This window comes from Toxotes jaculatrix, chromosome 12 (genome assembly GCF_017976425.1).
Source record: "Toxotes jaculatrix isolate fToxJac2 chromosome 12, fToxJac2.pri, whole genome shotgun sequence".
In the NCBI taxonomy this organism is placed as follows: Eukaryota; Metazoa; Chordata; class Actinopteri; family Toxotidae; genus Toxotes; species Toxotes jaculatrix.
In genome coordinates, this window is record NC_054405.1 from 19,063,079 (window position 1) to 19,075,103 (window position 12,025).

Consider the following 12,025-nt stretch of genomic DNA (forward strand, 5'->3'; position numbering starts at 1 on the left):
TGCTTGAATGTGTGTGAGCGTAAGCAGCATGGCCACCAGATGGTTGATGGTTTAATCCTATCAGGTGATTCCTGCCCCTCCATCTGGCTAATCCAAACCATTACACACACACACACACACACACACACACACACACACACACACACACACACACACACACACACACACACACACACACACACACACACACACACACACAAAATGTTCCATGTCTCTATGTGTGTGTTGCTAGATCTAATATAATTATGCTTCTTTTTCATAAATAAACCCAGACTAAGGGGTGTTGTTGTATTTCAGCTGAATACTGATAATCAAACACACACACAAACACACACACACACACACTTTTACCAGTGTTGTTGTCTGACAGACAAGCTTTTATTGTTGTGATATTGGAGATATTGGATTGGATCATATGAGCTTATACACACAATACTCAATATTATTGAAGTGACATAAAGCTGACTACATCCAGTCTGTATGAAATACTATGATACATACTCAACCTTCTGTGTGTGTGTTTTTATCCATGTCAAAACATTATTTTAAAAGCAGAGCTGTAGTAATCTCATATCAGTCTGTCTTCCAAAGGCGGCTTTAGGGATAAACAGACAATAAATAAACACAGAAGGCAAAGAACATAACGCAAAACTGTCAAAATGATGCTTGAAATTCAAATTGCATTTAAAATTGTTAAAAAGAAAATGGTTTGACAGAACATGAACATTTTTTCTCAATTTTTCTCTCATTTTACATTTTTTTAAAGTCACTTTAAGCTGACGTTTAAATAAATGAAGTAAATGGTTTTCTGAGGTTGCTCATCTTTGTCTCATAAGGCCTGCAAACATTTAGTTTTTTGATAATTGAGAGGGGTGAACTGTAAATAGAACTAAGCTGACATACAAGGTTTCAGAACTTTCAGTTTCATCTCACAGTCAGTAGAATTACAGTTGCACTGATTGTTTTAATTTAATTAAATTTTCCACTGGACTTATGCATTCAGAAAAACGTCTAATTTTACCTGAGTCAAAATCAATAAATGTTTTGAAATTGAAAAGAAATTCAAATTTTTATCTAAAATAATAGAATAATTTACAGGAAGAAACTTTGATACACAAGGAGAAGTTGAAAAGGAGACAATCTTTGAATTGTTAGCGGATTCAGTGTATAAGTGTGATGTGTTGATCAGGACCACAGCCAAAATCCAAAGGGTGTAGCACGGAAAAATATGAGGTGGAGATGCAACAGGGATGAAAAGAGTTCAAGCCAGGTTTCCTTCCTTGTTTAGGGACTGATTTGCCTTTAACGGATACAAATGTTTTTCTACAATCATATGGCTGTCGATCATCATCGATCAGCATCTCAAATACTAAAAGTCTATAAACATTTGTTAATATTTGTTTTCCTGTTTTTTTTCTCCCCTCTCTCTTGATTGCTATAATCCTCCACTCTCCTCACTCCAGGAGCAGCTCCCTGCATTAAAGCCATCAGCCCCAGCGAGGGGTGGACCACGGGGGGCGCTACAGTCATCATCATAGGAGACAACTTCTTCGATGGTCTCCAAGTCATTTTCGGTACCATGCTGGTTTGGAGCGAGGTGAGTTTGCCAGCAATCATCATCCTGTCTCCATGTTGTTTCAGCCCCTCAACTGTGTGTTTTTGCCCTCAGACCGTTGGAAGTAATTCAATACGAAAACATACTTTTCCTCATGGTCAGGCTCTTAACTGTGTGTGATCGTGTGTGTGTGTGTGTTAATGTTTGTCTAAATGAGGTTTGCCTCTCTAATGAGTCCCCACCAACAAGCAACTGCCGCCCCTCTCCACCTTCCTCACCCACACTCCCTCTGTCTCTTTCTCTCTGGAATACTGATCAAATCAGCAGATTTTGATAGCCATCGGCTCAATACTCACAAACACACACACACACACACTCAAACACATACAGAGCTCACTATCGTACTTTTCCCCAGCGCCACTCCTCTACAGACTGTTTATTTGTCTCCTGACTCCACTCACCGTGTACGCCGAGCGACCATGGCTCCCTTCCAACAACAACAGTGTGTGTGTGTGTGCACATGCTGGCATACATGGATGGGTGTGTGTGTGTGTGTGCGTGTGTGTGTGTGCGTGTGTGCGTGTGTGTGTGTGTTAAGAGCTGAGGGGTTTGTTTACAGTGTTGAGAGCCACACTTACACACACTAACGTGTACAGAGTCTCAGTTCAGTTCAGTTCAAACTGACTCAGGTCTCTTGGCGTTCCTCAGACTGGCTTCTAATGGATTTTGGCCAACCAAATATTTCATTTGCACTCAACCTGATTATTGATTCTGAGGCGAGAAAACACAGTTTGAGAAATTTCACTGGAAAGTGATTGCTTATGTTTGCCAAGTTCTGTTTGTCTTCTGTTTATCTCTCCCTCCTACTTTTTTTTTCGCAAACACGGGCCAAATAGTGAAAAGTATTTTTGAAAAACACCCACAAAAATATGATGCTAAATGCTTAGTGTTTGTCACATACAGCTCAATACAATGATTCCGTTTCCATCTGGTGTCAGCATAAGTGTTGGGAAATCAGACTTAATTTTAATTTTTGAAGTATGCCAAACATTTGTTCTCTTTCACAAGAAAGAGAACAAGACACGAGACACTGTTGTTGTTCATAACCAGAATAAAGCATCAATCACAATGTTATATTTTCTATTTACAGGATTTCAGTTAGTACACCTGTATGACCATATGGAAGATGTATAGATGTATATATGGAAGATGGAAGATGTATAATTTGTTCTACACTGGCGATAGGAATATCTCCTTTTCTCCGTTTGCTCAAATTAGCTAAAAGTTATCAGATCTGATGTAAAACTACATCAAATTCAAATGTGATTACAGCTCAGTTAGAGATGCTTTTCATCACGTTAACAAGTGCAAATACAATAATCTCCAACCCACAAACTAAAATAAACTTTAGAGTGGAGCTCTAGCAAGAAAGCTTATGCAAAAGCACCCTCAAAGAATAACACACAGTAGTGGTCAAAACTGGATCCAGGGTTAAAGGGAAAAATTGGTCCTTTAGTTGTTTTGCAACATAACCCAGCTATACCAAATCAAGACTCAGGATGTCGGTTTCAAAGAAAGTCTAAACATGATTTTCCAACTCAATTTTTCACAGAAGACAACATCATTTAGTATTTTTGATATGTTTTTGTGTACTGACCCTTGGTCTCCCCGTCTGTCCTTGTCTAGCTGATCACGCCGCATGCCATCCGGGTGCAGACGCCTCCCAGACACATTCCTGGGGTCGTTGAGGTCACTCTGTCTTACAAGTCTAAACAGTTCTGCAAAGGGACACCAGGAAGGTTCATATATACAGGTAGGTCCAATGTACACACGCATACACTCATACAGAACAAGTACACATGTCCGTGTTCTTGATTGAAGTATACAGTTGTATTTTTCTTGTGTTTTCTGGAGGGTAGGTTTAATTTTTCATTGTTGGTTTCTGGAAATGTTTGTTTGCATATTCAAGAGCCTTTGCCTGTGTGTGTGTGTGTGTGTGCACGCGCGCGCCTGTGTCCACATATGTGTATGAATAGCGTCTATGAGTTGCAGTTCACTCTCAGGCCAGACAGTGTTGAACTAATGACTGTAGATTAGTCAACATTAACGACCCACACTCGTTAGAATGTTGCCATAATCAGAGGCTCGTTAAAACCAGCTACAATTAAACAGTCTGCTCTTTATAGCCCTCCATACTGAAGCTATTAGTGAAATCATCCAGAACACCCAGTTTACTAACACACACACATTAAAACACACACACACACACACACATACCCAATGTTGGAAAAGTGTGTGTGATTTCTGACCGGATTGTTGACTGTGAATGAGTATTTTCCTGCCAAATTCAGTAGAGGAGAGAAAAGACAAAAAAGCATGTGTGTGCGCGCGTGTGTGTTTGCTCATTTTGTTCGCACATACATGTGGAAATGGATCGAGGTGATGTGATGTCTGGTATTGATCTGCTCAACATGGCTCCATCACACCATAACGATGACGTCATTCACAGAGAGAGACAGACAAATAAAACAGCTGCCGTATAAATTCTTCGAGGTTCGAGACATTTAATGACCTTGGTAATTAACCAAAGATAAAGACGAGGATTTAAACCTGATCAATGAAGATGAAAAAAACTTAGCATGAGTAAATTGTCAGTTTTACTGTTGGTGTCAAGTTCATGAAAGTTTTTATATTTCGTGTTCAAGTGATGAGGTTTGTGTTTCAGCTACAGTCATTTGCTCTGAATGAAAGCAAGGCAATTTAAATATACAATAATATGCAAACCTTTGAAAATGCAACAAGAGAAATGAAAAGGAAGAAGAAGAAGTCAAGGACTTCGAACAAAATGCTGTAGCTACATCTATAGGACCTGTAGGAAAATGGTACTCGCCACATTGGTTGGTTGCCAAGTGGTTTCTGGAAAGTGCAGTGAAAAAACACAACAGTTTGCACAAGAAATGAGAGCAACAATAATGAGTGCAATAAAACAGGCCCAGAACATTGTTTTTGTTTTAAATGTCTTGACGAAGTTTGGAAGACTAAGAAGTCAAGTGATTTTTTTTTGGAGGTATGTTAAGTGTCTTAAGTTTCTTTGGACAAAGGTGCTCTGCCTGTGTGCCTCCTTCAATGGTCTTCAGTCAAAACATCTTTGGTCTGACCCTGAGGCAAGCCAGCTGTTAATTGGTCCGTCTGGCGTCTAACTGCTTCTCCTATTGGGCGGAGATGACCCCCTGTGACCTCACGATTGGCTGATCGCTTCAACATGTGACCCAGGAAACGCGATCCGTTACCGCGGTTGCCTGACCCCCCCTCAAGGTCGAGTTCTCTCTGGAAGTCACTGGTGAAAGGTCACTGGCGATGAAAGCTGATTGGCTGTCGTGGTTTTTCAATGCTTTAGCTGTGGTTGCCTCTGGGTGAAAGGGACCGAGCAATTAAACATGCTCAAGAGCGCACGCATGCAAGTATGCAACAACACACACACACGTAAACACACACAAAGCCACACTCGCATGGAGTCATGTCTTACACAGCTTACCACACACACTTTCAAACAGGGGCAGGAGTTGAAAGTAATTGTAAATCACAGAGATATGAGGAAAAGATGGTGAGTAGTCTGGTAAACAGATGGCCTATCACATACATACACACAGACACATACACATACACACACTATACACACACACACACACACACACACACACGACCGTATGGCTGCTTCATCTGCCTGGTGGGAAAAATTAACATTCTCTGCATCACACTCTATATAAATATACAATGGTACAAAGTGACAATCAATAAACGGTCTCACACACAAAGACATGACACACACATATGACCACACACACACACACATACACACACACATATACAGAGTTGATTTATTGTCGATGCAGCTGTGCGAGATCCATAGTTCAGCTGTGGAGAAGAAACTTTTAGTGAAAGCTGAAAAAGCAACACAATTTTAGACTTTTCCCTCTTTTACGAGCAATTTAACTTTTGTTTTGCAGACACACAAAAAAAGGAGAGATTGAAACACATAAGGAGAGGGTGACAGAAAAAAGAGAGAGAGAGACACATAAAAAGAGAGACAGAAAGAAAGGTGGACTTTTAAAACCAGATTGTAAAGTATTGATCCACTCCTAAGTGGATCACACATACACTGACACACGCATGCAGATACACCACATGTGCATACACACATGTGCAAACACACAGAAAGTCACAGAGAGAAGAAGAGCTAGGGAGAAAGAGATCTCATCTCATAAGGGGAAGAATGAAGCAATAATTCAGTGGTATTGAACTGCTGGCTGGCCAGAGAATCGATCTCACCACACCTCCTCTCCTCCTCTCCTCCTCCCCTTCTTCTTCTTCTCCTTTTACATCAGCCCTCTTCGTTCTTTCACCCACACAACTTCATCCTTTTTTTCCCCTCCCCTCATCCTCCCGTAACCCTCCCCGCTGCTGTCTTCTGGGTGCTCTTTTGTTTAAACATTGCCGAATGATAGCATGAAAAACGTCACCGTTGTATAATAAATCCAAGACATACACCTTCAGCGGGGACAGTATTTTCTGTATTTCACCTTTCTTCTTCTGCTCGCCCCCTCTTCTATTCTTCTGTCTCCCTCCTCTCTTCACTTTTTTTTTTACTGTGAAACAGGAGTGGAGGGTCTGTCCTCATGAAACTTCTATGAGTATTGATCCGCAGGCAGCTCTGGACTCTGAGAGGAAGAGCGAAGCTGGAGGAGGAGGAGTGGTGGAAGAATGGATGGATGGATGAAAGTGGCAGAAGGTGTAGTTAAGAAAGAGGGGGAAGGAGGCTGAGTAGAACAGAGGGAGGCGTGAGGAGGAGGGGGGGGGGGGGGGGGGGGTAAAGGAGAGGAGGAGGGTTTCATGCTGAGATGCTTTCATGGGCAGCAGGGCGGCAGAATGGATTGAGATGAAACAGGTTCAGGCCTCAGTGTCACCAAATCGTCTGCTGAAGTGTCCCTGTTTGTTGTTTTCAAACATTTGTGGATGCAGCTGGGACATGAGAACATGTCTATGGACATTTTACACTTTAAGGATTTGCACAGCATGCTGGAAAATAAATAATAAAAATAACTTTGTATATTTGGCTAGAGACTCAATACACGTTGATGTGTGTCCCAACTTGGAAAACAAGTACTCTCCCTCAAAATTTATGACTGGAAAGTGTAGACTGTAAAACCCAAGGCACTAAAGAGATGTCTTGGAGACTTAGTGGACATATGACATGTGACTGCTCAAATTTAATCTAGGGACACATTTCTTTTAAGGTGTTAATCTATAACTCATCTGTTGTTGCTGCCTCTCTTGGCCAGGACAGCCTTTAAAAATGAGATTTCAGTGAGGATTTCCTGGTTAAATAAATAAAAAAAAGTCATCCCCCTCTCTCTGAATAAGAATCAAAACAGTAGCTAATTAGAGTGGAGAAAAATGACAGCATCGGTCACACAGTCAAACTGTTGCTTACGTTTCCTTAACAAAGACCTCTCCTGGCCTCATGAGAAATCACTCTCTGAGAAGCAGAGGCAACATGTCTCCTTCTAATGGTCATTGTTTGTTTGTTTGTTTGTTATTTGATTTGATTTGATTTGCCGTGTAATCTAGAACAGTCATTCATGGTTCCCTGATGATGTATACTGACTTTGGTTTGGTGAGTCACTAACTTTCTTTCTCGTGCCACCAGAGGATTGCCATGAAATTTGCTTCAGATGTTCATGCCCCCCACAGGATGAATTATGATGATTTTGGTGACACCTCAACTTTAGAACCATGATCAAGTCAGATTTTTAAGTTGTCCAGTACCTGCTGTACTTTATGCTTAGTGCTAATTAGTCACTGTTAGCACACTAACATGTTAACTTAAGACAATAAACACATGGCATATGGACCGTTTAATACACCACATTACTTTTGAATGTAGTCTTCAGCACCATGGACAGCTGATGTTAAGAGGCTATGTTTAAATATTAAAGAGCATCTGTAGAAATGCTTTTCGCAAACACGCTTTAACATCTCAGATTCAGCTTTGTTGGGAAGCAAGTCCCCGGTTTGTCATTTCGGATGGATGGCCCATTTGGCCTAGTTCATCTTCCAACAGGCCAAGCATCCCAACATATACACCCACCTAAGAGTGGGGCCTAGTATATAAACTGTATATTCTGTATCAATCATCATCATACTGTGCTGGAAGGGATGTTTCTTTATGGGATACTGAACTTTCCTCCACCCATCCTTTTATGATCCACACAGTTTACTGCACAACAGCAGTTCCTCTCCTCTTCTTCTCTACGTCTCTACGTCTCAGCACACAGCTCAAAACCCAGTGATACTGTTGCAGTGTATTTGGTGTTTGCAGGTGTCAGTGTGACCAATGTTTCTATGGCGAGCACGCCTCGGCTGGTATTACTGATGACTTTTACAACTGATGTTTAATCAATTGGGTGGCTTTCGCTGCAATGATACTGTTTCTGTTTCACGACGGGAAGAAACCACCAAGGAAATCGTTTGAGAAAACTGATCTTTTGGCTTTAAATATAATATACACAAACACTGTGTATATTAGCCTAAACACACACATACACAAACCTATAAACACACAAACATGCACACACCATTCAACGATTTAAGAAACACATTGTTCTATTAATAAAGGGTCGGTTAGAGGCACTTTAGGCCTTAGGCATCGAAACCACTCGAAGTCATTCTGGTGTATTCATGTCTTTGTGCGTGTGTGCGTCTCTTTGCGTGTGTGTTATATTAGAGTTGGCATCGGTTAAACGTCTCCAGAGATGCGAAGAGAGTGTGGATCTGACACTGGCAGTTAATTCTGACAGTTGATATCCCACCGACTGTTAGGCAGCTGTTTTTGTAGTTTTGTTTTTCTCAGCCATAACTGATTTTTTTTCTTCTTTCTTTCTTTTTTTGGAGGGTTTAACCCATGATCCCTATGCCTCTCCTCCTTCTAGCACCTCTCCTCTTCTCTCACCTGAATTTTATTCTTTTACTCTTTCTCTCCTAGAGTCAATCAATCCACTGCTTCTTCTCCCTGATCTACCTCCTCCCAGACCAATCATGTTGATGTACTTATCACATGTGAATCGTAAAATCATAATTTGTCCAGAATTTCAAGAAGAAGTTTACTTGGAGCAGGGGCGAGTATTGTTCATGGCAGATTAACATCTGGTATTTTTACAGCTCACAATTTATGAAGTTATGTTGCTAACAAATTGAGTGGTTTAGCACATAACACAAACCAGAGAATTGGGTGTGATGTGATAATAAAACAGACATACATATAAAAAAACACACACATGTGCTAAAAGAAACTACAAAACAACACATAAGAAATTCAGCTGCAAGTAATTTATCGGTGCTGGATGTGGAAAGTACCAAATATCACTCCAGCTGCACACTTGGACATCACACACACACACACACACACACACACCCTCTGCACCCCACACCTACATCTCTTCTTCCAGTGCAGCCTCTCTTCCTCTTTCTCTCTGTCTTTATCTTTCTACTTCTCTTATTCCTCCCTCCATCTGTTACATGCACTAACACAGGCACACACACACATGCAGTAACTTTAGGTTAAACAGTGGGGTGAAGACACATGTTCAGGACATACAAATAAACACCGAAACACTCACATGCAGACTTTAAACCATCATTCTGACTGACTGAGCTTTCAGAGCTCGAGTTGATTGACGTGTTGATTGGATAAAGACTGTAGGAGGAACGTAATTGCAACATTAAAGCGAACTCTAAGTGTTCTTTAAAACCCTTTAGATTATACCTGCAGTGTTATTATCATACAGATGCTTTTGACACCATTAGTTACTCCACCAGGTCTCTCTGAATATTTGCATGTTGCATTACACCATCTGCACTCCGTCTGCTACCATTCATACCCACAGTAAAACAACAGTGCCTGAATTTGAAATTGTCATTTAATCCTTAAAGAGTCATTTCCCCCAAATTGTTTCCACATTGGCCTATAATGGTAATTAAATCAGGGTCTGTGAGTTGCCAGTTTAGACCAGATATTTGACTTTTTAGTACACTGTGTTATTAGTGATGTTTTTCTTTAGTACACCTTAACCACAAAACATGAAAAATATATTATTCAGTGCCGCTGGCCAGTTCCAGTCAGCTGCAGGAACCCCAGATTTTACCAGCAAGATTCATGTTTTAGTGTTTCTTATCATCTGTGATGTGAAAACATGACATTCCAGCTCTGTTAGCCCAAGAGTCAATCACACTGGACGGCAGAAGAAAGCATCAGACCAACAATGTAAAAGTTTTTGGCCGGCTATTATCCTGAATTAATTTGCGTTCAATAACACAGCTAAGAAAACAATCTGACTGACAAAATGAAGATCAACTTCTCAGACTTCTCAACAGATGATAGTTTTTGTTTTAGCTGTTTAGATTTGAGATCCATCTCCAATATTTCTGCTGCCACCCTAATACAATGTGGGCAACAGAAATTTTGTTTGTCCGACTCAAAGAATTGAAAAATCACATTTGAAAAACTAAGTTACTCAGAATAAACCACAGACCTTGCTAAAATTGAAGCAAGTTTTGCTGGAACTACTTTCTGTCGAAAAATTGTCCTTATATAAGCTGAATATTTTCTAGAGTTTCCTAATGTTTCAAAGTGTTAAAATCTTTGAGCTCTATTAATTGAATTCCCTTCACCTCACCACCATTGTATGGGTGTGGCAGCAGAACGTTCACAGACATATATCTCAAAAACTGCATCTTGGCTGCTGTAGATAATAGAGGCAAATGAAAAATTATAATAGGTACTAGCGCAGCTGAGAAAAAAAAACAATGTTCACACATTTTCACATTGGCAGCTTACCAGAACAACCATTCCTCTACTGTTGTCCACCGAACAGCTTCACTGGAGCCGTTTCAATGCCCTGATTTAAGAGAATCTCCACAGGACTTGGTTAGAAATGTGTTTTCCTCAGTTACAGTTTCCCAGCCAGATTTTGAACCGCAGACCTCTCAGTCACAAGTCCGCCTCTCTAACCTCCAAGCTTCTGTCAGCTCTTAGAGATCATGCCGAGCGGGTTCACTATTTTCCAACCCAGAAAAGCCTACAAAATGTCACAAAATGGGAAAGTCATCCTCTCTCCTCTCCTCTCCTGTCCCAATTCCCATAATCCCCATTCTTTTTGAAACAGGGATACTGAAGCCTTACAATGAGACATTTGACTCAAACATATATGAGTTAAAACTGACATGGCAGAGAGCATGGTGAGGTTGAGCAAGAGTTTTTGGTTGATTTTGTAATGTCACCATAACATGCATGTACACAACCATTAGTTTTTGTGCTACTTTGCATCAAAGAGATAAGTGGACAGAAATATTAAATTAAATGTGATGTCTGCGTTGTTGTTTTTTTTCCCAAGCCTGAAGGAAGTAAGCATCATTTCCCTTTTTTTCCCATCAAGGCTCACTGGTCAGTCCCTGTACGGTATTTTACATTATATGACACCACTGGGATTTTGTTGGAAATCATCAGAATTGGAAATCAGCAGGATTGTTTTGCACCATTACAGAGGTTAAGGGTGCCAAAACAAAGCAGGATTTTCAGAAGATGGTGGAAACAAAGAGACAGCTGATGGAAAATCTTACCATACATGTTTATCTTTCACTGAAGCAAAAATGAGAGACTGGGAAATAAGCCACAACATCCTTGTTGTGACAGGAAGCAACTGGGACTGTGGGAAATGTCTTGAAATGTGGCTACAACCAATATTTTCTATTAAAAATGGATTATGTGACTACTTCTATGTGAAAGGTGTTCCACAAAGGGATTAATTTGACTTGATAGTGTCTTTCAGCTCATTGTTTTGGTTCAGTGCTCTAATCTGCATCATTTCCAGATGCACCAGGCAGCTGTTTACAGAAACAAAAAGCTCTAAATATGCTGCTGCCTGCCCAGCTCCAAGCAACAGACACAGAAAATGAGTGACTACCTGGTGAACCTGTGTTTACAGCTTGTTTCTGTAGGCCAAAAAAAAGTGTTGTTGCAGGCATTTTGACCAGGCTGCCAAGTGTCAGAATACACACATCACAATATAGCATATAAGTGTAACATATTAAATACTTCATACTGAATTACACTGTTAACTGTTTTACTCTGTCTTACTTATTCAAGTTGTTGGTGATAACATGATCTACTCTGTTTTCTATGTAACTAAATCTGCAAGCACAGTGCTGTTTAAAATCCTTTTTTTGTAAATACCTCTTAAAAGAGGAATGAGGTGATACATTAGCCATTGAATAATGAACTAACACTTAGGAGCGGTGGCAGAAAGGTGTTAATGTTCTTAAATTTGTGACTTTCATTGCTTGGGCTTTTCAGTTACACCCACAAGTGCAGCATGAGATCACCACTGAACATGCACTGTTTTCTTGAAATTTTCA

The 12,025-nt window shown here is 40.4% G+C and overlaps 1 protein-coding gene across 2 annotated transcripts in view; it reads left to right on the top strand.

Annotated features, from left to right (window-relative positions):
- LOC121190655 (transcription factor COE1-A-like) overlaps positions 1-12,025 on the top strand; it is an 86,141-nt gene that overhangs the window by 58,174 nt on the left and 15,942 nt on the right. For both annotated transcript variants that reach the window (XM_041051572.1, XM_041051573.1), the window contains exons 9-10: positions 1,464-1,597; positions 3,242-3,368. In XM_041051572.1, the coding sequence (XP_040907506.1) occupies positions 1,464-1,597; positions 3,242-3,368 (261 nt within the window). The remainder of the gene's footprint in view (positions 1-1,463; positions 1,598-3,241; positions 3,369-12,025) is intronic.